Source organism: Stigmatopora nigra, chromosome 6, assembly GCF_051989575.1.
Source record: "Stigmatopora nigra isolate UIUO_SnigA chromosome 6, RoL_Snig_1.1, whole genome shotgun sequence".
Lineage (NCBI taxonomy): Eukaryota > Metazoa > Chordata > Actinopteri > Syngnathiformes > Syngnathidae > Stigmatopora > Stigmatopora nigra.
Window position 1 is genome coordinate 3209327 of NC_135513.1, and position 27474 is coordinate 3236800.

At 40.5% G+C, this 27474-nt stretch overlaps 3 protein-coding genes across 8 annotated transcripts in view; all 3 read left to right on the forward strand.

Annotated features, from left to right (window-relative positions):
* Positions 1-789: 789 nt before the first annotated feature.
* On the forward strand, positions 790-7468 carry LOC144198674 (nucleoredoxin-like protein 1). Of its 2 annotated transcripts, none has more exons than XM_077719803.1 (4): positions 790-965; positions 3563-3845; positions 3928-4017; positions 4198-7468. In XM_077719803.1, exons 2-4 carry the CDS (start codon positions 3610-3612, stop codon positions 4472-4474), a joined length of 603 nt encoding a protein of 200 aa, XP_077575929.1. In that variant the 5' UTR covers positions 790-965; positions 3563-3609; the 3' UTR covers positions 4475-7468. The 2 variants fall into 2 exon arrangements, with proteins under 2 accessions (XP_077575929.1, XP_077575930.1); XM_077719804.1 differs by having other exon boundaries at positions 3563-3755.
* A 423-nt stretch (positions 7469-7891) lies between these two features.
* LOC144198678 (nucleoredoxin-like protein 1) lies at positions 7892-18295 on the forward strand. 2 transcript variants are annotated; one of them, XM_077719812.1, is made up of 4 exons: positions 7892-8336; positions 14205-14294; positions 14425-14785; positions 16490-18295. In XM_077719812.1, the coding sequence occupies exons 1-3, from the start codon at positions 8101-8103 to the stop codon at positions 14744-14746; spliced, it is 648 nt and encodes a 215-aa protein (XP_077575938.1). In that variant the 5' UTR covers positions 7892-8100; the 3' UTR covers positions 14747-14785; positions 16490-18295. The 2 variants fall into 2 exon arrangements, with proteins under 2 accessions (XP_077575938.1, XP_077575937.1); XM_077719811.1 differs by having other exon boundaries at positions 7894-8336; positions 14425-18295.
* Positions 18296-18705: 410 nt separating this feature from the next.
* Positions 18706-27474, forward strand: part of adgrl1b (adhesion G protein-coupled receptor L1b) — a 60004-nt gene continuing 51235 nt past the window's right edge. For all 4 annotated transcript variants that reach the window (XM_077719899.1, XM_077719901.1, XM_077719900.1 and 1 more), the window contains exon 1: positions 18706-19405. The gene's annotated coding sequence lies outside the window, so the exon portion shown is untranslated. The remainder of the gene's footprint in view (positions 19406-27474) is intronic.

Here is a 27474-nt window from a genome sequence, read left to right on the forward strand (position 1 = left end):
ATGTCTGTCTGTCTTCCAAAAATCCTCCAGAACAGAAAAACGAGCATGCGGCTGAAAAAAATAACGTGTAACAATTGTTGACTGCCGCGACATGATTGTTCTGGAGGTCCAAGACGGAATGATTAACTCTGCAAGTTCTTGGCGTGTCACAAAATTGGTTTGCATGTTCTCCCCGGGCCTGCGTGGGTTTCCTCCGGGTACTCTAGTTTCCTCCCACATTCCAAAAACATGTATGTAGACTGATTGGACACTCTAAATCACCCCTAGGTATGGGTGTGACTGTGCATGGTTGTCCGTCTCCTTGTGCCCTGCGATCGGCTGGCCACCTATACAGGCCTCTAGCCCGGAATCAGCTCGGATAGGCTCCAGCACCCCCCGCAACCCTAATGAGGACAAAGGTGTTCAGAAGATGAGATGAGATTTATGATTAAATTTGGTCATTTAGGGAAAGTTAGCATTTAAGATGGTTTACTCCACACTTAATCGTTATTTTGAAACTATATTCACTAATGTATTTCTATTTACTATTCTTCTTTTTTAGATCATAAATTCACTAACTCTTTCACTGCCATTGGCAGACATCGACGTCAAATACATTTCATGTGTATAGGCCCTACCATCTAGTTCATCTCATTTCTTGAACCTCGCTCTTCTACCTACTTCTATTAAACTACTAATAAGATTTGCACTCTTGACCTGGAGCTGTTAGGGCCTAACAATAACCTATGCTCTGTTAAATTACAGCAAGGACACACCCTCTGTAACTCAGTTCTAATCTCCATCTGTAAATCCTGCTGTCGCTAGACACAAAGTAAAGAGACAGGCAGTGAACACAGCAGTTTAGGAGGGAAAAAAAGTAATGAAGTGAAACCAGTCAGGGACAAAGAGGCGCATCAGCAAATCAGAGATGAAAACAAAAACTTGGATAAGAAATTTGGGGTACGTTTGAGACGAGGAGTTTCAAGGTGAGGTAAATCGCTTGCGGGATATTCATCTGCCACCACACGTATAAAGATGTATTACCTAATTAAGTAGCTATTACCTAAACAACGCAGTGGTGCTAGGATATCGGGCCAGGATCAATGAGCTTCATAAAGTGAACTGGATAATTCCAAAATTACTTTTCCAAATGTAGGATTTAAGCTTTGACCTCACAGAGTCTTACAGTAAATCCGCTTTTCCAGGCAATGTCCAGCTCGTAACATATTTTTCATCTATCAGACTCGGATGTTTCAATGTGGAGTTGTAGTCCCAAATAGATCAGCTAAAAGCCAGAGAGCCAAATCTAATTTGTCAGGTTATCACTGTCGATGCACAGCTTGCAGTGATTCCTGCGACTCTCAAATACAAGCTGGCGAGGACAGATAAAACACACTTTTGAGATTTCGGCCTCAGCTTTATTTCTCCATCAGAGAAGTATTTTTTGTTGTGGTGTTTCATCCATCCACACCTGATTCTGATTCCTAAGGCTGCCTAAGGTTCTACATATAGATGATGTACTAAATTTTGTATGATTTTTGAATGATTATTTCTAATATCCCTTCTAATATTTAACAGGGTGTATTGCAGAGATTAGAATTTTACTTCATCTGAAGTTGTTATGAAAATATAGAGGAATTTTGTAATATATCAGAGCCAATGCAAACTACACACTGTGAGGACCAAGCCGGGATCAAACCCACAACCATAGAACTGTGTGGCCGACGCACCAATCACCCATCCACTGATTGAGTAATAAGAAAAGCTAAATATCAATAACCATCTTTGATGCATTTCCACACTAAAGCAGAACAATTAAAATAATTTGCTTAACAAATTGCTTAAGGTTAAAATTGCCAATTAAGTAATGATGGGTTACAAAGCCAATAACGTACAATATTCAAACTGCTACTGACAACTGCAATTTCTATCCTCCTGACTTCTATATTGCATTGAGGGAAGTAATTTCCTTTTTAATACAACCATTGGCAACTTCTTAATGGCCACTATAGAACACAAAATTATAGTTTTATGCAGAGAGGGAAATGTTCAGTGTTCCTCTACAAAGAAGAGAAAACAACTACACATTGACATTGTTATTTTATTGATACCCCAGCCACGTTTTATTAAGAGTTTTGTTAGATCACTTCACCTCCTTGTCCCCTTCATTGCTTCCTTCCATTTGCTTCCAACTATGTCCCACGACTGAGCCAGTCGTAACACTTATGGCAGTCTCATGAATATTAATGGATACTTATGATAGAAGTTATTGTCATTCAGTAGATCAGGGGTGGCCAACCCGCGGCTCGCGAGCCGCATGCGGCTCTTTGCCCGGTTTCATGCGGCTCTTACGTCCATATCAAAGTTTGTATTTGTGTTTTATTTTTTTTTTGCGTGTGCGCTTCGCTTGAGTTCAATACGGTATTTTCGTCCAATGCGCATGTGCTTGGGATGAAAATACCTCAAAGTTTCCCAGTAGGAGCAAGGTCATTTGAGTAAACGTTTTTAACAGAGTGGGAGAGCTCCCGTGAACCAGAAGCGACAATGAACGGCGTCGCGCACACAAAAAGTATCCCAAAGATCGAGCGTCGGCTGAAAAAGCCACACCCCCTGCGAGGCAGACCAAGGCGAGAGTGCTCAGCCGGGAGCAGCCAATAGGAGAGCGAGGTGTACACCCACGTGGTGGGCGAACTAGCGCGCCCACCACGTGGGTGTACACCTCGCTCTCCTATTGGCTGCTCCCGGCTGAGCACTCTCGCCTTGGTCTGCCTCGCATGAACATTGTGTGTGCACTGTCTCACACAGACAAACTCTCAGTTCAACCAAGTCCACAAACAAAAATATAATAATTTACAATAGCGTTTTTCTTTTTCTATGCATGTTACTTAGTGGGACTTCTGTCATAAAATCAGCGCCTATTTTTGCGCAACATTCGCTCCTTGTGAGCTGTCATTTATTATGAATGGCTTTTAACTAGCGAAAAGCCATTCATAATAAATGACAGCTCACAAGGAGCGAATGTTGCGCAAAAATAGGCGCTGATTTTATGACAGAAGTCCCACTAAGTAACATGCATAGAAAAAGAAAAACGCTATTGTAAATTATTATATTTTTGTTTGTGGACTTGGTTGAACTGAGAGTTTGTCTGTGTGAGACAGTGCACACACAATGTTCATCGTTGATAATGACTGGCCTGTGCTGTTAGTACTGTAGGAGTCAATTTATGTCATTACTATGCTGGTGTGTGACATTTACAATAAATCTGTGTGATGTGGCTCTTTGCGGTAACACAGTAAAAAATGTGGCTCTTTGCGGTAACACGGTAAAAAATGTGGCTCTTGGTCTCTGACTGGTTGGCCACCCCTGCAGTAGATGATATTACTTTTTATGCAAAGTTGAAATTTCCAAATGTCTCTCGATTAGGGTTTACGTTATGACCCTAAATGACATGTCGCAGCATTCATTCAAGTTCATGACAGCTGTCATCTCACGATTATGACAGTTTTATGACAATGACATAAAAAAGCATTCAATTAAAGTGCGACTGATTTTTCTTCAAACACAATTCTTGTTCTCTCTGCAGTCGGATCCCCTGCCCATCATTCCTTCCTCTGTGTTTTCCATTCCATCATGGTGGACTTTTTCCTCAACCGAGTTCTGGTAGAGAACAACTGGGACCAGGATGAGCTCAACACGGAGCGGGAAATTGTGGGAATTCTGGAGAACCGAATCCTCATGCTTCTCTTTGCATCTGCAGACTGTGACAAGTGTTGCAAGTTTGTGCCTGTTCTTAATGACTTTTTTAAACGACTGAAAGACCCATCTTATATTGAATATCCTAGATTGCTGGCACTCATTTATATCAGGTTACTCATTTTTGCTTGATTTTGAATCAGCTTGCAAATTGACCTCACCTGTATTCAATTGATCATTTCCTTTTCCTTGCAGCTTGGACCAATCAGAGGAGAAGCAAGGAAAATTTCTAAAGGATATGCACAAAAGGGTTCTCTTTTTAGCTTTTGATGACCCATATAGGAAGTAAGTGGCAAGGAGAGGTATCACTATTTTAACTATGCCTGTGTTTGGAGACTCTTTTGTGAAGTGTATTACAATGATAAAAATAATGTATGCATGTATGTACATAGGGCTCTAAATAAGATAAATAATAGATTTACAACAGGTTTTATTTTGCGGTACTAAAAATACAAACATTTTTAGGGAACTTCAGGCCATGTTTAAGGTAAAAGATGTCCCAACTGTGGTGGTCCTTCGTCCGGATGGCTCTGTCCTGTCTCTGAATGCTGTACAGGACATTTATCGATTGGGTGTCGAGTGTTTTCGCAACTGGGAAGAATCATCAGAATTGATTGAAAGAACGTTCATGCTCAACGAGGAGTTTGACAACCTGAATATACGCAGTGCTACGGAACCTGTGAGGCGGCTCAAATACAAGACAGAGGATGACAAAAGGAAAAAAAGATGGTGGGTGTTGTGAATTTATGGGAACGAGAACATTGAAGAAACAATGAAAAATAAAGATTCAAAGGGAATTTCCTTGCTTGCTTATTGTCCTGAGGGCAGGATTTTTTCTCCCATTAGGTCCCAGCATTTTTAGTAGAATATAATATTATTCAGCTCAAGCCGATGTACTCAACGTGCTTGTGTGGTATTTCTTCAACACCTCTGACTTCCTCTTACATTATTGATAGGTTCACCAATAAGTATTCCCAAGTTCAACTTTCAATAACGGAGGCATCTGAGATCATATACTTTTATTCTTGCAAGAAGAGAATCCATCCACACGTGCCTCCGGTCAGATGATTTTGAAGTCCTTTTGGTCATATAGCAAGTCTCTTTTGCCAATTTATTCATAAGATTTAAACAACATGTATAACAGAAGTCTAAACATTATTTAGGGTCTCATAACAATTTGTCTCAGTTCTCAAAACTATTGTAGGTCTATCGAATCTTCCCGACAAAAGTTGATACGGACCATCTTGAGAAGCCACGTTTTCCCAAAACAAATCCACAGCTCCCAAGAGCTTGTTGTTAACCATCTTCAGAGTTCGATGCTTCCCAAAACAATTTACCGTTCTCTTGCTGTGAACCATAGTCTCGAGATGTCTAGGTGTGAAGGAGAAGTGACCTCCAAAGGTGTTTCGGTTAGCTTTGGAGCGAGCATTTCTTTTGCAAGAGATGTATTAAAATCCCTTGTATTAATGTCACATTTATAATAACGATGAACCTAACATTCCTAATAAGCAAAGCATTCATATATGTAAGGTTTAATATCCAAAATAAGGCAAAGCGTTCTTCATGGCAAGCACATATATAATGATTATATTACAAGCAAATGTATAATAATGATAAACCTAACAATTATAAACAAAACAAAAAACAATGAAAAACAGCAACATTCACTTTGGACTCCAATGTTCCATTTGTGGGAATGTTACTGTGAATCTACTTGATCATTTGAACATTAATGTATGTGTTGTTTTGTCTCTGATAGCCAATGCACACTCACAGTCAACAATACTTCTGCTAATGTTAAATATAACAGGTCTTATGAATGATCTGTTATAAAGATTAACTAATATGTAAGCCATATTCGAAGTCGCTCATCCTGAACTCACCATGATCAAAGTGATTGCTTCTATTTGATCAGTGGTTTGTGTAGCATTGTAACAGTTATATGTGACCACAGTTTTTGGTCATTTTGTTTGCTTTATAAACAATCGTTCCTGTGTTCTGACAGTTGCAGCAAAGAGAAACAACATTGTAAGACATTTCGTGACCTGTGTCCAAACTTCCTGCTCTTATAGTTCAGAGAGAAAGAAGTTAAAACCCACTGGTGTTTGTTTTATAAACTAACAGTTCCTGAGTTTGGCAGTTAGCTTTCAGGGGGCATAGTATAATAAAACTCACGTTCCCCCTTGACAGCGGGTTGATCGAATTGATCAAACTAGCTAAGGACATTCATGTTTTTAACTGATACCGATCCACTAATATTCAACTTAACGCCCACTTTAAGTGGGGGTCATATCATGATAGGCTGTCTTTTTTTTCTGGCGAATAAAGAGAATTGACCATTGAAACTTCAATAATGTCCTATCAATGTTTGTTTGTAAATTATCTCACAAGATCTTTCAGAGCAAAAATAAGAACACTAACACAGGTAAAAGGGTATTTCCAAATAAATGTGCTGTGGCAAATTCATATTATGATAATTAATCAAGTGTTTTGAGAGATAATTTTAAGTTTCACATAGTTTGTCTGAAAATACATGCATTATGTTCACCACACTGGTCTAATGACATACTTTATGTATAAAAAAAGATGAAATTCTCTTCCGTTAGATAGAAGAACGTACATAATGACCCAGTGTGTGGATTTATAATAATTTGTGGTGTGTTTTGATATTAGTGGTACTATGGCAAATATGTGCCTTGGATCAAATGAAAATGTTCTACTTTCCCTACCCGCAGTTATTGGCTGACAAGCTTAAGCATATGTTCAGGCCGCAAATACAATTGTTCACCACTCGTAGTCTTGTTGTGTTCACAGATATATTGTGCAAAAGTGTTGATTTTTAGTGAGAGATTCAAGGTTGATTCTATCACACACTAAATTGGATTTCTTGTCATTGGTGGTACAAAAGTACATATATATGAAATAATATATGAAAAGTGACATTCATTTCAGTAAGTACAATCTAAAAAAAAGCCTTAAAGGTGGATTTTATTCAAAAAATATGATAACTGATATAATACTAAGTGGGATGGTAGTCATCAAGTAAATAACCTTTAACTTTCTTTCATCGTGTTAGGAGTACCCTCATGAACTTAGTGTATAGCATTTGAAGGGAATGTTATTGAGACTGCTCATTACCTGCGAATAGGTCAGTGAAAGGTTAAACCAGGGGTGTCAAACTCCCTTTGGTCTGCGGGCCGAATACAGCTTAATTTGAGATCAAGCGGGCCGGACCAGTAAACCCATTGCAAAATTACATAGAACTAACAATAAGCCCACTTTTTTCCTTTGTATTAGTCACTAATACTAATAATTAGTGCAAAGAATGAGTAAATTATCAAAATGTTTATTAAGAGATTTTCCCTTTTACATTATGAACAATATATTATGAACAAAAGAATGACATAAGAACATAAATAAAGTATGTGCAATTTTAACAACACTTTTACACAGTTAAACATGTATTTAAGTGTTGCTTTCATGTTGTCTGCACGTACTAAAACACTGCGCCCCCTAGCATATTTTTTTATACAATGCAGGTTTCTTCCCCGGCCGTACCAAACCACCAGACGGGCCGGATCCGGCCCGCGGGCCGTATGTCTGACACCCCTGGGTTAAACAAAAGACTTGAAAAGTGTGTTTATTCAAATGCCGCCACCTAATGTCCATTAAATACCCAAACTACTCCAATTTTTACAGAACCAATGTTAATAAAAATGCAATTAATTTGACACAACTTATTATCCATTTGTGTTTTGTCTGCAGATTTCCCACACTACCTTTGGTGACACTTAGTATCACTTCCTTATTTCTTTTCACCTCGACGAATACATTTTGGGCTTTATGCTTCTATTCAGAGTTTTGTGACCCCGCACTACTTAACAGACACAAATCTCTATCACCTCCTCTTACACTATCTCTCTTTACACAAGAGAGGATGTACACCGCAGACAGATTTACAAAAAGGAAATAATAGTGAAGTGCAAACTGTGCAATCAAGGTGAAGGAGACAGTTTGTAAGAGAAGCTGATTTGAAGAGACAGACTGGGGAATTATTCAAGTACAACTCAGGAGGAGGAGATGAGAGTTGTGGGCTGTTCTCTTTTTGGATTTGTTACTGTGACATTAAGGTAAGCTAGAATAAGGATTATCAGATTTAACAGCAAACAAGATATGCCAGTGATTAATGAGAGGTGAATAAGCAGGACAGAGAGGAGACTCAGTTGCCCATTTATTTTTTACCAGATTAATCCATCCATGCAATCCACCTTTTCCACAACCTCGGTTACATTCTTTTTATGTTGGAATTTATTTTAAAAACCTATACATTTTCTGTAGTTTAACCACACTTTATTGGGATTGTCCTCAATGGTTGAGTTGTTCGTTGATCGGGTCCTGGTGAAGAACAACAAGAACCATGATGAGCTGGAAACTGGAGAGGAGATTGCCATTCGGCTGCAGAACCGTATCCTGATGCTTTTCTTTGGGTCTGCTGCATGTGAAAGATGCCAGCAGTTTGCCCCCAAACTCAGCGACTTCTTCACACGCTTAACAGATGAGTTTTATGTTGATCGTTCTGCTCAACTGGTCCTGTTGTATATCAGGTACAGCACACACACATTTTACAGCAACACAATCAGTAATTGATATCTCATCTGCCGTTCCTAAGTTATTGTGCGTTAAAGACTTACTGTACGTTTCATTCACATAATTCATTCCCATATTCCATTTGGAGTTCCCAACAAAACTGTAATGCATATTTTGTTATGTGGGAAGCAGTAATTGTATTAAGAACGAGTAAATGCAGTGTGATGTGCCATAAATTCATTCACCACTGATTCACCCATTTACCTTATTGGTCCAAATATGAGATGACCCCCTCGTTTTTAAGACTCAAGTTTGAAAAGATAATTTTTCAACGCCAAATTTAATTTTCATACACAAAATTATGACACTACGGACACAAATTATTCTACCAGTATATAGTACAAGAAAAAAAACATGTTATTTTGCCTGATTGAAATCATGTAAAACCTGTCAATCACATCTTAATATCTGAACAGTTAAAGATATAAACTAAAGTAAATCAGATCAGTAAATGAGTGTCTTCTGGTTTTTGAAATGTAAATTAACTAATCTGCTGTGATAAAACAACAACATTGCAATAACTGCATCAGTACCTATTTATTGATTATCTATGTGTGCACTTCATGGTGAAGCATTAAATCTAGTAATACTTGAATAAAAATAATAAATGCATTCAATTCAATTACGCATCAGTGCTTTGCTTTGAAGGTATCTGGCACCATCTAGTGTTGTGAATGGGTAAAATGTGTAGACCCTGATTCCAAGATGGACAACACTTTTTCTTATTTCAATGCAAAAATCATCGTCTTACATTCTGGCCAATACGGTATTAAATTTCCAAGACGTCTATCCTCAAGGGTCACATGGTGTGCTGGATTCTATCTTACCCAACAATTGAAATGAATTGAATGTTTTTATTGTCATTATACAAGTATAATGAGATTTAAAGCTTCACCACAAAATCCAAAAACAACAACAACAAAGAAACAGATGAATAATCAAATAATTAATGAAAATACATAAATAATAAATAATGAATAAGTAAGTAGTTGACATAATAAACAAGCAGTATTCAACATAATAAATAAGTAGTAGTCAGCATAGATAAGTAGTCTAAATTAATATGTGGTCACATAAATAAGTAAACATAAAATTGATTAAAGTAGTTAGCAGCCTATGGAGTTTTAGTGCAGTACAAGAAGTCTTGATTAGGTTCTCCTAGCATATCTGTCGATTTATACTTTTTTCCCGTATTTTATGTTTTTTGATCATTTCAAATTGTGTACGCCGTATAAAATGTTTCTTAAGGATTTTTTAAAGTGCACTTTTTTTTAAAAAACGATCTCCTTTTACCCATTTCAGCTCTAATCTGGTTCGTCTCGGTCACCGGTAGCAGACGAAAACGTCATTGTCGACTGCTAACAGTAATGCTTTAAGCATGACAAGCGCACACGCATTCCCCTTTCACTGTTATGAATCGAGAAGTTGATTCTGGGTGGATCCAACACTCAGGAAAGGGAAGAGTCAATTCAACACAAACTAGGATTTATTCAACATTAAGAGCACGCCAAAAAAACTTGAGTACCAAAGCGATCTAACATAAACAGTACGGCCGAGTCGGGGTAGGAACTAAGGATTTTTTAAAATACAAAAAATACAAAAATACCAGTATGAAACTCTCAGGCCATCGCAGTAAAGCATAGGGCAAGCAGGGCGATAAGTGAGGGCAATGCAAGTAATAATCCCACAATCGGTTGGTTGTGGTCGGTGTTCTTAAATGCAGGGTGTGCTCATCAGCTGCAGCAGTTGTGATCTGCCTCCTCTCGTTAATAATAATAGTCAGACATAGGCTTTGTCATCATCATTGACTCAACAAAAGCCTAATTGTCATCATACCCAGCTGCGTATGACGAAATTGGTAGTGCTTCTCCACAAAGCACGCTTTCCCAGTCAAAGGCCCAAATAAGTGATAATTTCAGACTCGCCTATGCCGTGATGGATACATCGCATCACCCCCCGAGCGCAACCAAATCCTGGCGACTGCAAAATGGTTTGCCTCGCCGATTCCAACCAAGAATAAAATGGATCACTCTCACTGTCTTCTCACTTACCTTCAGTCAGTCAGAAGGAGGCATATCACCGAGCAACGTCCTTCATGTTACCTCACCCCAAAGTTATTACACAGAAGGGATTGTGTGTCGTGCTACCGCAAGTTCAGAGTCCTGATGGCTGTGTATCCGTACGCCTTTTTGTCCGTACTTTGTTCGACCTGTAGCGTCTGCCAGAGGGCAGAAACTGGAACAGGTTGTGACCAGGGTGGTATGGGTCCCCGATGATGTTCCTGGCTCTGCTGAGTTAACGAGGGCTGGCAATGTCTTCCAGTGAGGGCGGAGAGCAGCTGATGATCTTCTGGGCAGTGTTAATCACTCTCTGCATGGCCTTTTTGTCTGCTCCCATGCTTCCAGCGTACCACACTGTAATGCAGTATGCCAGGATGCTCTCCACAGTAGCTCTATAGAAGGTTACCAGAATCTTAGTGTCCAAGTTGTTCCTCCTGAGTACCCTAAGGAAATAGAGTCGCTTCTGGGCCTTCATCACCACTGCTGTGGTGTTTGTAGACCAGGAGAGCTTGTCCGTGACGTGGACCCTCAGAAATTTAAAGGACTGGACCCTGTCTACACATACTCCATTTATGAGGATAGGGCCAGATCTGTGCTCTGTTTGTGAAAGTCCAGGATTATTTCTTTAGTTTTCCTGGTGTTCAGTGTGAGATTGTTCACCGAGGACCACGAAGACTATTTGTCAAACTCATTTCTGTAGGCCGACTCATCCCCTCCTGAGATGATTCCGACCACAGTGATGTCATCAGAAAATTTGATGATGGGGTTAGACTGGTGGGTTGGGGTACAGTCGTATGTGTACAGGGAGTACAGAAGAGGACTTAGTACACAGCCTTGAGGGGAGCCAGTGCTCAGTGTAATGGAGGAAGAGAGGTGGGGACCAAGTCTAACAGTTTGTGGTCGATTGGTTAAGAAGTTCTTTATCCAGCAACAGATAGAAGAAGATAATCCAAGGTGGGAAAGTTTGTCAGCCAGGATGTCCGGTATTATAGTGTTGAAGGCTGAGCTATAGTCAATGAAAAGAATCCTCATGTAATTCCCATGGTGCTGCAGGTGTCTCACTGCTGTGTGTTTGTTTGTTTGTTTGTTTGTTTGTTTTGCACTACAAGCGCCTGAGGATTGCCCTCAGATAGCGCTAGAGCTGCCACTGGAACACGGATTATTTCATCCGGGGGGTAGTCGGAGGTGGGGGGCAGTCAAATGTCTCCGGCTGGATGAAAAACGTAGGGTGCCACGGTCCTTGTTGGCAGCTCTGAGTGGTATTTGTTGGAATTCGCAGGCCGCGGCGAGCGGCCTCTCAGGAGACACCACGTGAAGGTTTCCAACTTTGTCTCCCACTGCTGTGTGTAGAGCTATGGCTATAGCATCCTCAGTGGACCTGTTTGCTCTATAAGCAAACCGGTGAGGGTCAGCTGAGGGAGGGATTGTATTCCTGATATGGCGGGCGACCAACTTTTCAAAGCACCTCATGATCACAGGCGTGAGTGCAACAGGCCTATAGTCATTCAGGCTGTCAATGGTTGGCTTTTTGGGGACAGGAATAATGGTGGCAGATTTCAGGCAGGATGGAATGATGGATTGTTGCAGGAAACAACATTATCTGTGCAGTTTTTGACGTAGGAAAGTACAGTGTCTGTCTAGTCCTGGAGGTTGTGTTGTTCGAAAAGTTCCCAGTTGGTGCGGGAAAAACAGTCCTAAAGCTGAGAAAGGGCGTCCTCGGGCCAAGTTTTTATTATCTTTATTTGTGGCTTTGTTAGCCTCCGGAGTGGAGTATATGTGGGGGTGAGGGACAGGCAGAGATGGTCTGATACCGCCAGGTGAGAGAGGGCAACAGCTCTATAAGCATGTTTAATATTCGAATAAACATGATCCAGAGATCTATCTCCTTCGATGTGACACTTCACGTACTGGACATACTTAGGCAGAACAGTCTTTAAACACACCAACCCTAAAGTCACCAACGACAAAAAAGTCTTTATCGGGGTGTCCAAGCTGCTGTTTGTTTACAACCGTTAGCAGGAGGCTAAGTGCCGTGCTGACGTTGGCATCCGGAGGGATATAGACGGCCATAACTATGACAACCGCTAGCTCTCTTGGTAGATAGAAGGGCCTCCACCATACCACCAATAGTTCTAAATCCGGGTAGCATTGAGTGTTAATGATTCTAATGTCGCGACACCATTCATTGTGTATGAACACGCAAAGTCCCCCTCCTTTGCTTTTCCCTGATAATTCTTTCAAACGATCATTTTGAAAATGCGACCGGCTAGCTAGCAATACCGCGGCGTCTGGGATTTGCAGGTGTAGTCACATTTACGTGATGAGAATAATGTTGCAGTTCCTAACAAAGCAGTTCGTAGCAATCTGAGTTCCAACTCATCCATTTTGTGGGTAATGGATCTGGTGTTGGTCAAAAAGATACTCGGAAGCGGTGCCCGGTGTGGTTGCTGCCTTAGCTTAGCAGCTAGGCCCGCCTGGCATCCGCGATTTGCTGCCTTTCCTTTTGCCGCCTCCGACGTACTCTGAGTGGGCTGACTATCCACGGAGATCCCGGGGTCGCAAGATGTCCTCGGGGATGTAGTAGGTCCGTTGGTAGTCTGTTGTGATGGATATATCGCATCTCCTCCCGAGAGTAATTAAATCCTGGCGACTGTAGAAAAAGTTTGTCCACAGATGTTTGTAAATAACGTTAAGATTGAGAAAACAAAACACCAAACTCGAGAGAAAAGACCCGCTGAACCCGTGCGCACCGCCATATAGAGTAAATAAAAAAGCTAATTTGTTGCTGAAAACACACCTGTTATTGTAGAAAAACAGGGTATGCCTTTCACACGTCCGCCTTTTCACCGTCAGTAAGCAAGGTACCCAGACAGTCAAGCTGTCAGCGTGATACAGCAACATCTACAGAATCTTGAATTTAGTGCATACTGATTGAGCACCCCGTCTCCTTTGGATAAAATTTGAGACTGTTAAGTACGCCCTATGTGAGTAAATATGTGCTGCGTTGCATGTGTACGTTTTTTATCGCTTAATAAGGGAAATTCCAATCATTAATTAGGGTTGCAATTACAAGAGGTTGACAGGTACATATGTCTAGGTGCAGAGCTTGAGTTGATTCTAGTGACTGCCTTAGGAAGAAATTGTCCTTAAGGCTGTTTGTATTGGCTGTTATGGTCCTGTAGTGACTGCCAGAGGGCAGGAGGTTGAAACGTAGTATATTGTCATTTATGATACCCTTTGACCTTCCTAGGCATCAGGATTTTCAGAAGGTGAACAGGGGAACTAGGGGGCAGTTGATGATTTTTTGGGCTTCTGTTGGTTCCCCTCTGCATTCCTTTCCTGTTGGCTTCTGTGCATCTTTCAATCCACCGAAATACCTGCGTAGACACACCCATCGACCCATCCACTATACATGACCCCATCCACCAAACCCATCCAACCTCCCCAACCCAGCCATCTACCCACCCATCCACCCAACAGACAAATTGACCAACTGACCCACCCACCCATCCATCCAGCCATCCATCCCTCTATTCATCCATTCATCTATCCACCCATCCACCCACCAGAACTAGTTGTCTATCAATTGTAGCGAAAATGCTACCTGGAACACAGTCTTGTAAAAGCTCCTCGACCCCATTAATAACTTCCAACCATTCACCAATCCACTCATCTATTTTACCACCCGTCCGTTAGTTAAGGTATTGATTTATTTAAAGTACATATCTTTAACAAAAAAAAATATTTCTTTTCTAAAAATGCAAGTTTGGACCATTTGGAAGCACACCAAGTCAACTTCCTCAAAATGCTGCCCAAAAAGTGCCTGTTCCTTGCCTATGACGACCCCTACAGGAGGTGAGTAATCCAGGCCAAAATGCTGCCAATACACACAACCTGTGTGATTAAGATGATTATAATGTAAACACCCTCAGCTGGGTAAATCTATTTGCTCTGTACCACTGTGAGCACCATTGTGTGTCAACAGGGAGCTGGAGGACATGTTTAATGTTAAGGAGCTTCCCACAGTGGTTGTGCTGCGTCCAGACTGTTCTGTCGTCATGCCAAATGCAGTGAACGAGATCCTCTGCCTTGGTCCTGGCTGCTATCGTAACTGGCAAGAAGCGGCAGAGCTTATTGACAGGAACTTCATGATCGCTGAGAATTTTCAGGAGAAGTCAATGCGCACTTTCACTGACCCTCTGAGAAGACTCAAGTACAAGGTGGAACATAATAAGAAACGGAACAAGAAATCAGGTAGAGAGGATGCAGAGGCAGATGGGAAAGAAGGAGGAGGGTTGCCATGGTGATGAAGAGAGAACCAGCAGAATGTTGACACATGCTTTTTGGTAAGTTTCCATAATTACATTGGGTCAAAGACAGGTTTCCATTTTCTGGGTGATAACAATTCAATATGCATTAAATGCATAATTATCTGCAAATAAATCTGGTTAATTCTTAATTTAACTTGTGGTGCAATTGTGATTGAAGAAATTGGATTCCCTTCTTAAAAACCATTTGTATTTGTGTCAGCAATTTTACGTGTGACAAATTTAAAGAAACACAATCAACAACAACAAACAGACCACAACAAGTACAGACGCAACAACATTCAATTTGACAGGCAGTTGAGATTCATTTAGTATATTATTAATTCTTTCAGTAGTGAAATTATCTTATCTTCAAGACAAAAAAACCCTTATTTGTCCAAAGATACAGACTTGTATTGACGCTGTCGAATACCAGTCTGATGATTGTGTGATTATATTGCTTTCCTATTACAGAAATGGCTTTGCGTTCTCTTCCAACACGAGAGCATATTGATTTTGCAATCCACCAATTAAACATAAAATGCCCAAATTATTTAAACACCAACCAATGCTATTTTGAGTTTGGGTGCCATGTTGATTGTGAGCCAAGTATGCCTTTTGTAGGTTGTTTTGTGGCAACTGTGGAAGTGGTTAGACGAATCATGTTGAAGTATACAGTGAGCCATTTCAGCCATCTAATCAAAACATGTCATGTTTATTCTGAGATCTTAGATAGATGCTGATGAATTATTCATTGTCATTAGGAAATTTTTTTTCAGTGAATGTTGTGCTAATATGTTTAGTCGATACAGTCTGGGTCCTCTATTTGGGTTTGCACGAGAGGCACTCAGCGTTCCTCTGAATCTCTTCCCTATGACTTGAACATAATTAGTGATTTCCATTGAATGGGAACACATCTTACTTCATGCTGAGGACCACATGTTTTCACACTGATAATGATGGTAATGATGGTGGTAGTGCTTTTATGGGATCAGGAAGTGTATATACCAATTGTTGAGTATAACAATTCCTGATCTTGTTAAGGCTTTTCTACTTCCCCTCACTTTTCACTCACACTTACTCTACCATGAATTTGCACATGCAAATTGTTGTTGTTTGATTGCAGGTAACTCAATGAACACAATATGTCCTAAGCCGGGCTTCAACGTAGTTAACTAACCTCATAAGCATACTAGAAAACCACCTGGGATTGTTTCCTTTACACCTTTGATGAATGCAAATAAAATCTTTCTCACCTCTTGTTAATCTTAAAGGTGTTATGTTGATTGTTTTTATTATTTATTTATTGATTTAGATAAAGGGTTCAATGGTGGTCTCGGTGTGTGGGTGGGTATACTATATTTTTATACTAGTGATGCAAACATACATTGGATCGATACATCAATTGATTAAGTATCTATAAATCAAACTCATTGAAACACAAAACATTAAACAAAATGGTCATTTTGAAAGATATGACATGTTGTTAAAAGAAAGGTTTTCCCTCAATGTAAAACACTACTTTGTTTCTATTGTTGCATTGGGACAGGCATGTTCAAACTACAAACTGGGGGGTTAACTCCAGTCACTGTTACCTTTGTTCTGCTAATATTGTTTCAGTAGTCTATCTACAAGTATGTACATTTTGGAATATCCTTATACTTTTGCATAATTTTGTTCCTTGTAGCCCTTAACTCGTGCTTTTTGCTCATGCCCTTTGCTAATCAACTTTACTCCTGGAAGTCTAAACACAGAGGATTCAGAATGGCTTGCAGTGCTACAAATCTGATCTGGGAACTGCACCTGGGCCTACTACAGAATCCACAAGATGCTGTTTTGACTCTTGACTATTGACCTCTCACTTGTGTTTCCACCCCTCCCTCTTAGAGTTGAGACGTACATTGTAATTAAGGCCCTCGAATGTAATAAAACAACAGAAAATATATGTAAGGTCAAAACAGAGTTGGGACATTGACTCAATGGTCATTCTCCTTGGAAGTGAATGTTCCTCTTTATTTGTCTGTGCATTTTCGGAATGCCTTTTGGTGAACGTAACACTTATCCTATAGCTTCACCTGCTGTGTCTTTAGGGTTTGTTACCCTCGTGTGACCCAGGTGTTGCTAATTGTCTTGCAAACCCCCTGTTGGTGTATTTAAACCGTGTCTTTGTCAATTCACTGTTGGATTGTTGTTTTTGTCACATTGGTGTGTATGTCCAGTTCTTGTTTGTCCACTCCACCCCTATCAGACGGTAACAGGGTTGCATCGAAATAACAGGTTTCAATGTAAAATATGTTTGTACTTATGAAAAATCCATGGTACAAAACCAATTCTGGAACAAATTTATTTTTTAAGTAGAGGTTTCACAGTAATAATTTTTAAAATACATTTGTGCTGGCTGAGTGATTAGCGCGTCGGTTCCAACCCAGGTAGGTCTAATTGTGTGGAGTTTTCATGTTCTCCCAGGGCCTGCGTGGGTTTCCACTGGGTACTCAGGTTGGCACACGGTCTACTTGCCAAAAAACATTTAGCCGACTGACATTTGGCCGACAGCCAACTCGCCGAAAGGCCCTCTGGCCGAACAAACAATTAGCGGAATGACTATTTGGCCGACCGACTATCTAGCCGAAGAGCATTTAGCCGAAGAGCATTTAGCCGACGCGCTCGCCCCGTCCCCGGTTGTGTGTGTGTGTACAAGTTTTTCAACCTCGGCCCACGAGCCATATATGGCCCGTTACTGATAACAACATCCATTTAGAATAACAAGTTACAGATAATAACATTCATTTAGAATAACAAGTTACAGATAACAACATTCATTTAGAATAACAAGTTACAGATTACAACCTTCATTTAAAATAACAAGTTAAAGATAACAACATTCATTTAGAATAAGAAGGGCATTTATTCACTGCCAAACAAAGTAATCATAACAGTAAAAAACAGTTATAACAGTAGATACTGTAATTTACACCAGCATAGAAAACATTAAGATTAATCTTTGAATTAAGGTTCTCAGCAAATCATTTTGAATAAAAAATAATGTGATATTATTTAAAATTAAAATTTTGTTCTTATTTGAATCGGCAGAACACTTCTACCTGATGGACAATAATTTTACTGCAATTGGGTCCGATACCGGGTTAAAAGTGCACTTTTTACCGGGAAATCAAGCACCCTGGGCTCGGTTATAGTCTCTAAACATCGCCAGTACTTTTTTTCATGCTGCGGTATTCGTATATATTCATTTAATGCTGTTTTTGATTGGATTCCATTTTGGGGGTTTTCGCCATTGACGTCCATGGCTGTCTTTTACCGGGGAAATCACTAACCTGGGCTCGGTTTAAGCTTCCAAAGAGCGCCAGTATCTGTATTTAATCATTAAATGCCGTTTTCCGTGTGATTTTAGCAAATTATAAATATTATACATGTACAAAATATTCCTGAATACTCTTGTCACGTGAAGAATATTCAGGAATATTTTTATTTAGCAGCAACACCACATTTGAACTTTTTAAGACATGCATTTGTCAATGTAAAATAAAAGATATTTCCCCATCAATTTCTTTGCACTGTGGAATCATGTCTTGCAGCCGTGAGAACAAATGAAGACAAAGTAGCAGTTGTTTAATTGATAACTCTCTGGAGTTCGAATCAAGAGAGTCAAGAGAATCAGAAAATCAGAGAGACGGAGAGAATCAGAAAGCCAGAGAGAATTAGAAAGTCAGAGAGACAGAGAGAATCAGAAATTCAGAGAGAATCAGAAAATCAGAGAGAAAAGGAGAGTTAAAGAGGAGAGAGAGAGAGAGAGAGAGAGAGAGAGAGAGAGAGAGAGAGAGGGGGGGGGGGGGTGAGAGAGATTGCAAGTGCGAGGGAGGGGGGGGGGGGGGGGGGGGGGTGAGAGATTGCAAGTGCGAGGGAGGGGGTGGGGTGGAGGCTTGTGGCTTTGCGCGCTCTCGAGTACAGAACGCGCAACAAGAGGACCAGCGGATGAAGCGAGGGCGCGCACTCGGAGAGCAGAGGAGACTCGGACGCCAGGCAACACCAGGAGCGGGAAACAACGACTGTTTTTTTTTGTGTCCTTCCCCCTTCAAAAATAGAACTAGTACATTTTTATTTGATGTATTGCTAGTTTATGAGCATCCGCCCTTGCTGATGCTTGGTCGTTATTCGTCGCTAGGATGAATTTTCACATGGACACCATTTGGCATTAAGTGCAAAGAAGGATGCGTTGGAACAACGTCGGAGAAAAATGCGCGGTCTTGAAAAGAACGGCTACAACGACGGGGTTTCTCTAAAGTGTGGCCATCGACTGACGTCCACATCGTTTATTTTCGTGGAACACAAGGCCGTCCGCCCGTGGCCTCCGTGGGCATAAACGCCGAGGGGATGAGGGTGCTAATGTGACGCACCGTGTAGCGGGGACGTCATCGAGCGGACGGACGTCCAGCAGAGAGTCCTCATCACTGGAGAAGAGGGGACGGGTACTAAGGGGAGTGGGTGCGTGAGCATCCCAATTCGTTGTCGGACCCCTAATGACTGCAGCCATCACTGTTGCCTAGAGAAGATTGCATTTGGTTTTCATGCAACGGACGGCGTAGTAGCAGTGGAAGGAGCAAAGAAACGGGAGGATGGAGACGCAGTGAGCGAGGATTGACGGTGAGATATGGGCAGATAATGCACCCCGCCCCTCTCTCTCTCTTTCTCGTTCGCTCTCTCTTTTAATTTTCTCTCTCTTTTCATTCTCTCTCGCTCACTCTTCCATTATCTCTATCTCTCCCCCATCTCTCTCGCTCTATTCTCCCCCGCCTCTCGCTATCTCCCCCTCTACTCCCTCTCTGTCTTTCTCTCTCTCCCTTTATCTCTCCCCTCTCTCTATCGTTCTCTCTTCCCATTCTCTCCCTCTTTCATTCTCTCTTTCATTCCGCCTTTCTTTAAATGCAAACACACAGCTATACAATGGTACCTCGAGATACGAACTTAATTCGTTCCGGGATTGAGCTCGTATGTCGATATTGTCGTAACTCGAACGAACGGTTCCCATTAAAATGAACTAAAAACTAATTAATTTGTTCCAACCCTCTGAAAATACACCAAAAAAGCGGATCATGGATTGGAAAAAAAATGTTTTATTTCTAATTTGCCATCTATTAACAAAGTAACACATAACTAGTGGTTTAATATTTCTAAAATGGGTTTAATAGTAGTAAAATTTCACAAATTTCAAGGGGGAGAGAAAGCGAGACGGACAGAGAGAAGGGGGCGTAAAGGGGGGATTTTTGCATGGCAACACGCTCGTTTCATAACATAAACAAATTTAAATTCACTTGGATTATGATGCAGACACACTCAAAAATAAATTTAATCTAATGTTACACTAAATATATTTCTAATTTTGTATTAAAGTTTGATACCTTTCTTCTCCTGGGTTGGCTTTATTTGCCCCGCCTCCAACTTGACTTTCACTATCGATGGGCTGTTTGCTTTTGTATTCCCTTCAAATATTCCGAAAATGATGCACTCAAATGTCCTCACAATAGGATAACGTATGACCACTTGCCATTGAGAAGCAATATATACTTCTCGTATTAGTGAACACTTGGCCATTCGTGCTGAGTGATGGAAAAAAAACACTGAAAGAAATCAAACGTCCAGTGCTCGTAGATATCTGTCATACACAAAAGAGATGCGGCAAAAAAGAGTGTGCTAATGTCATAAACAGCCTCTCCTGTCTTGGCCACCTGGGTTTCTCGAATCTCGAAATTTGGCTCGTATTTAGAGATAATTATTTGCTCAAAATTTTACTCGTATTTCGAAATGCTAGTATGTCGGGGTGCTCGTATGTCGAGGTACCACTGCACGACGGTCAATGTAATGAGATGACAGGAAATACTTATCTCCTTCGTATTTTATCTCTGACCAGTGTTCAAGATCATACCAGGGATTTTATGATACCGCGGGATAAATATAAACGGCTGAAATAATAGATTCTCAACTAATGTACAAAAGTTTATTCTCACATCTAGGGAATCCCATCTTCTGCTTTTGGATACATATGGTACAGTTTAAAAAATATGCTTATTTTGAATGTAACAATACATCTTTATGGCTCAAAGATAGTGATTGAGCAACTGTTCAATCACATTGGTTGAAACAAAACATTTATGATCAATATATTCTGTTTTACCTAAAAAAATAGTCATTTTTTTAATCCAAATGTCTGTAAATTTTCAGCCACAAAATTGTCAAAAACATGAAAATTGCTTTCTGTCTGTACAAATGATTGCATTGAATGTACATAGAATTTCATATTTAATTGATGTAGGGGCAAATGAATTGAATGGATGGGTGGATGGATGGGTGGATGGATGGATGGATGGATGGATGGATGGATGGATGGATGGATGGATGGATGGATGATGGATGGATGGATGGTTGGATGGATGGATGGATGGATGGTTGGATGGATGGATGGATGGTTGGATGAATGGATGGATGGATGGTTGGATGGATGGATGGATGGATAACTTTATTCATCCTGTATTTGGGAAATTTCATTTCATTCCATTAGGCCCCCAGGTTGAGTTGTGCACGACTGTGAGGTATAAGCTGTAAAATATTCATGTGAATGAGATAAGCATCCATCAGAGCCTCACCAAACAGAGGCGTCTACGAGTGCCCCACCAAATAAGTGCAACATGAGAGCAATCCTACACGTGGCTTCATAGCCGAATTGGACATGTAATTCATTTGTGACAAAGATTACCATCGAGTGAGAAGGCGTTTAACAGTGAATGAGAGTGTTGTCCATTGCTCAGTGTTGAGGGGCGGTGAAAGATGCTGCTTCGCAGTGGATGGAGGGAAGCAGACGGGTAACGAACAAATGGACGGAGGAAAGAAGGAAAAATTGCTCAGTGGCTGTGAGGACTTCTGCACATGTGTCAGCCCGAATTTCAGCTGCATGTGTAACCTTCACTGTGTGCATGTGAAGGTAATGAAGTATAGCATCGTATATTCACCAGCTGGCCACAACATCATGACCACATGCACAATCTAATTAGATTCCAGTCAAGCACTGTATTAATTAGTCTGTTTTTGCAAAGTGGATCATTGTCAGCATTAGATTTTCTCATGGGATGTCTCAATTCATGTGCTAATATTTTAGGCAGAAAATAGATTATATGTATTTGAACAACACACACGAACACGCACACACACACACACACACACACACACACACACACACACACACACACACACACACACACACACACACACACACACACACACACACACACACTAATTCACACAGGTACATTAAAGTTTTCTTTCATATACAAGTAATTAATATTAATAACCAAAAGGCAAATAAGATAATTACTTTCTTTATTCATCAAACACCATAGATATTATGTACGCCTCAGTTGCAACAAAGAAATTGCTGAATGTCAACCAAAAATAAACCTTAGTCGATTGGGCGCCTCTTCAGAGGAGCACGATGGGTAGCAGGGCGCTCCGCCCGAGAAGCACGATGGAATGCAGAAGGATCATCCTTATTATTACTAACATGCTACGTTTCCGTGCCTATACAAAAATACAAGTACAGTCATACCTATATATACGAATACCTCTAGGTACAACATTTTCAGGTTCCAAAATGTTTATATGCAATGAGTGACTATGTAAAAGTTCCAAGTTACAAAATTCTCCAAAAAGTAAATGCATTTCCTTATTTGTTATTCTATTTTGAAAATATTCTCGCGGATGCATTAATTCTCCCTCGCTACTCTCTACTGGGCTCTCATTGGCTGTCTCACAACAGCCACTATCCATGTTTCAAGATTCTCTCTAACATACCTGTCCACCTCGGCTAAATCCTCCCCTAATTAATGATTGCAATTACCCTTATTAAAACCGTACAAATGCAATACAGCACATATTTTCATACACACATACACAAACAATTGCACAGACACACACACACACACGCATAAAAGGCCACACGTAAAAGTCTAAAATGTACACCAAGTGGACAGCTTTCGGCCCTGGCGGGACGGGATCTTGCCGCCATGTGGCGAACAAACAGGGGTATTGTCTCCCGCGGAGGGAACAATTTCAGCGGTGCGGGGCACAGTTTCAACAGAATTTTTGGCTGTTATATTAGATTGGATAACTTTATTCATCCCGTATCCGGGAAATTTCATTGTGACAGTAGCAAGAAAATGCATAGTTATAAATTAGACAGTACAGTCGCAAAGGTTGCAGAACAACAAAGCAAACGCAGAAAGTACAAAGCTAATCAAAGTAAATGGGATCATTACGAATCACCAAATCAAATCATTAAGGCAGAAAAAGCAGCAAAAACACAAAACGAGCAAGTCATTTTTGTGTGTTTCTAGAACCTTTCATACAAAATTGGGACATTTTGACCAATTTCAAAGGGTTTAGTTGGCAGTTGTGTGAGGACTGTGGAATGAATTAGAGAATTTTCATATAAAGTACTGCTCTGCAAAATTTTCAAGTTACGAAAAAAGTTCTGGAACCAATTAATTTCGTAAGTAGAGGTACGACTTTACTTAAGTACAATTATTAAGAAGTGTATTTATTACATATTACAGTTGAAGCACATTAAGACTGAAATGTATTAATATCTAAATATCATCTTTATATAAAAAATTGTAAATACTGTGCTTGCAGCGAAAATAGTTCCACTCCACTTTCAGCTTGACCATTCTTACTCTTATGTTTAGGAATGAGAGTTTTAACTAGATAGCCACCTGGTAGTGTAGAGGTTCACTTGCCTGACTTTGTTATAGGCAGGCGTGGGATCAATTCCTGTTGATGGCGGTTTCATTGTGAGTGGGGATGGTTGTTCGTGTCACTGTGTGCCCTACGGCTGACTGGTGACCAGTCTAGGGTGTAGTCTGCCTTTTACCTGAAGTCGGGTGGACTAGGATAGTGTTGCGATCGCGTCGCGTAGTGTGACGCGATCGGGGGGGAAAGTGAACCCAGGTGCAGAGTCGCCGAAGCAAATGGAAAAGGGGAGGCAGATATGTTGCTCTTGTTGCTTGATTTAATAAACGGGGTAACATAACATAAACAACTTAGCTTGATCACTTATTACAACAGAAGGCAAACATGCAGCGTGGCGTGGCGTCAATGTGAACGGCATGATTACTAGTTGTGTTTTTTTCCTCATTTTATCATCTCCATCTTTATATTCACAAACTGCAGCCTGCAAACAGGAGCTGTTCTTCACCAGCTCAGTTTAGCTTTGCTCTATAAGAGAATGCCCTCAATATTAATTTAAGAGTGTCGCCTTTTTATTGCAGTGACATTTTGGATCCCTATTCGTTTTTTTTCCAAGATCTGATACTCTGATATTTTGATGAAATTCACTGCAACTGACCATAGATAGAACACACAGATTGCTTAATTTAAATCTCACTAGGTTGTGCTCATTTTTAGAGGAATATTGTTCCAGGCATATAATGTAATTCTGAAGCACATTCCAGTAACAATGTTACCTTGAGTTGATTTGTGAAAACTATACATTTCATAAACAATTTAATCTAAAATTGCTTTAGTATCAGGCAACCCGATGATGCAGTGATTCTTTTGTCTCACATCGCTGCTGGCTGTGTGGGTTCAATTCCTGCTCCGTGTGGGTGTGAATGTGAATGGTATTCTGTCTCTATGTGTGCATTACGGCTGACTGGTGACAATTCCGGGTTTTAGTTTGCCTTTCGACCGAATTCAGCTGGGGTAGGCTCCAGGCCCTGTGACTCTGAAAAGGATTAGCAGTATTGAAAATAAATAAATGAATGCGTTAGTGTCATGGCTGTTCGCAAACAGTTGGAAATAGGTTCTTGGTCTCTTTAACCATTGCTTCCTTGACACACCACTTTTACTCAACCACTTTAATGACTTTATTTTTATTTTTTAGAGCAGTGAAAAGTTGTGTTTTACAGTTTTTGAAAAAATGCAACGTGAAATCTCACTCATAATGCTGTGGAAGAATTAATTTTATACATAACTGGAGTCAGGCCGAATAAAGACCCTGTCTCGGGATGCCAACGCTAGTTTTGCACACGGGAGGTGATGTGCATTAAAGGAGCTTACTATACAGAACTGGCAGACATAAAAGATAGTTGACAGTTTCTCAAACACATGAGAATTATACAGAAAAGCACTCAGAATGTGCTCTGAATGTAGGAATAACTTACAAAACCTGATTATAAGATCAAAATGTCAATTTTGCATAACACCCCCCTGTTACGATCAAATATTTTTGTTCTTATTCTGTGGAAAATGAGTAATAATTTACCCAGAATCATTTGGCTTTGATCAATGTACCATATTGTGTTTTCCAATCGATATTTCGCATCAGTTTCATTTGAAATTCAGATACAAAAATCCAACTTTATGAATGGTTATAGTTATGGTTAGTTATAGTTTTGTAAAAATTATTTACAAAGGGGTGTGCTGAGAGCGTGTTTGGACCCATATGCAGAGAAACAGGTGGAAACTGGGAGTGAGGATGCACTAAAGTAACTTAACTTATTAACTTGGACACAAACAACAAAGCCTTAAATAAATAAAAAAAAACTGGGGAAAGTGACAAACGAACAACTTAGAAAAATTAACAAAACCTTACATGGAAAACACGGGTAAACGAGGAGCACTGGACGTGCACGTAGAAAAGGAACATAACTGAAAAGATCATAGAACAGTCATGAAACAGTCATGAACAGCAGACAATCCGACCAAATGCGGCCAATACACAAGGTTTAAATAGACAGGCATAAGTTGACGAGACAATTAGAATCACCTGGATGACATGAGAGGCAGCGAATAGGAGAGACACCAAGGGCGGGGAAACGACAGGTGAGGGCAATCACAAACACAGGTCACACAGGGGGAAAAATCCAAACAGCAAAACCCCAACAAAGCATGAAGGAACCAGTAACTAACTTAACCTCGTACCTAACGGATGGATTCAAGATGTCCCAAAACAAGAACCCCAAACACCAGGTAGGGAGGGTGGAAAGGGGCAAGTCAATTGTCCTGAAACAGCGATTGGTCAGTTCGACAGACATTCTGGTTGCTGCTGCTGTCTCCGGAGAAGTAACGATGGTGACTGCTTTTGCCTTGCCGGGGACGATCTCTAAAGCGGCGATGCCGCCTAACCCTGGAAATATGTTGGCAGGTTGCACACTGCTGGAAAAAACTCTGGAAGGGTTTAATCGCCCGGGAAATAGGACGGCGCGCACAGATAGCAGCCAAACCTGCCAATGTTCCCTCTAATTTTTCATATGTCCGAGCATACAGACAACCTCCCCGAGCAAACTGAGGACCACTGTGAGCAACCAGTATCACACCTGCGACCAGCACTGGCCTTTCTACTACCCAGAAATGATCTAGTCATAATCAAATTTAATGATTAATATCCACAGATAAAATATCTTAATCAATCTCATTACAATATGCATAAATCTGACTTACATATTATGTTATTTTTCATGTCTGCCCTCACTTCTCATTTTCATTCAAATGACTTTTCTGCTGAATGTGTCACTTGAGGTAGATAATTTCCGTTTAGTCCATATTTTTTCATAGGAAAACTCACTCACAACTTTAGCTTTGCTGCATGTTTTGCAGAGCAGATCTTTCTCACTTGAAAAAAAAAAGATCAAACTCAGTTTTCACCACTTGTTCTTCTCTTTGCACATACTCTGACAGCTATTGCAACTTAATAGTGTTATGATAGTGGGCTGTTTATTCAGAGTGTCTGTTGGGTAGGGCCAAGCGAAGGTACAAGGGGAGAAGCGTAGTGGCATTGTCTTGTGTAGCATGGAGGTCGATAGCCGAGAGGTTCTTAGAGGGGTCCAGAGTAAAGGTACAAGATGCGTGGTCGTGATCGTGATCATCATCGTGGTCTGTGTTCATGAGCGTGAGCATGGTCAAGGTCCTGGGAACAAAATAAGAGGTCGGAGGTCAGGTGAGGCAAACAAGGAGCCTGAGAAGATACTTAAGAGTGATTTGATTAAGATGATCCAGCGACGTGCTCATGTTCTGGTTGGCTTAAATAGTCCTCGATGTCTAATGCTATGTAATATACGGATAATAATATACGGAGTTGAAATACACAAAAAAAAGGATAAACTGAAGTACATTATTGGAAATCTTGGAGATTTTTTTACATTCTAAAAAATTGTGGAATGAGTCACTGGGTCACAATGTGCTGTCATCTCAGAGGATGCGTGCCAGGGGTCGCATTACAACAGATACCTTATCAACATTTAATCAACTCTCTAGGTGCCTCGGGACATTGTTATTCTTCAGTTGATGTAAAATCTACATCAGTTTCATATGCACTTCACAAATTATCTGCCTGTTGACTCATGTAGCACACGTAGAAACAAGCAGTACTACCCGGGTTGTGAACTTATCCTTGGGAGTATTGATCAATGTAGTGAGTTTGGTATTGGCAAACCTTGGTTGATCTTTGACCCCCAGTGTAGGCTACTCTCAATAACCAAAACTCCCCGTTTTTATCTTTTGATTTCCCAAGTCTCAGGAACAAACCCACTAATTTTGAGGCAGATCAGAAAAAGTCCCTAGGATGAGTTTGCTCACATGCGAAACCTGGAAATGGCCAATGAGCAAAGATTTTTCCAGTTTCAATCCAACATGGCTGACCCTAGGATTTGGGATATGGCTGCAAG

Coding starts and splice junctions, on each gene's coding strand:
- LOC144198674 (XM_077719803.1), top strand. CDS start 3,610: ATGGTGGACTTTTTCCTCAACCGAGTTCTGGTAGAGAACAACTGGGAC. Junction 3,846..3,927: donor CTGGCACTCATTTATATCAG/GTTACTCATTTT, acceptor TTTTCCTTGCAG/CTTGGACCAATCAGAGGAGA. Junction 4,018..4,197: donor TTTGATGACCCATATAGGAA/GTAAGTGGCAAG, acceptor AAACATTTTTAG/GGAACTTCAGGCCATGTTTA.
- LOC144198678 (XM_077719812.1), top strand. CDS start 8,101: ATGGTTGAGTTGTTCGTTGATCGGGTCCTGGTGAAGAACAACAAGAAC. Junction 8,337..14,204: donor CTGGTCCTGTTGTATATCAG/GTACAGCACACA, acceptor TAAAAATGCAAG/TTTGGACCATTTGGAAGCAC. Junction 14,295..14,424: donor TATGACGACCCCTACAGGAG/GTGAGTAATCCA, acceptor GTGTGTCAACAG/GGAGCTGGAGGACATGTTTA.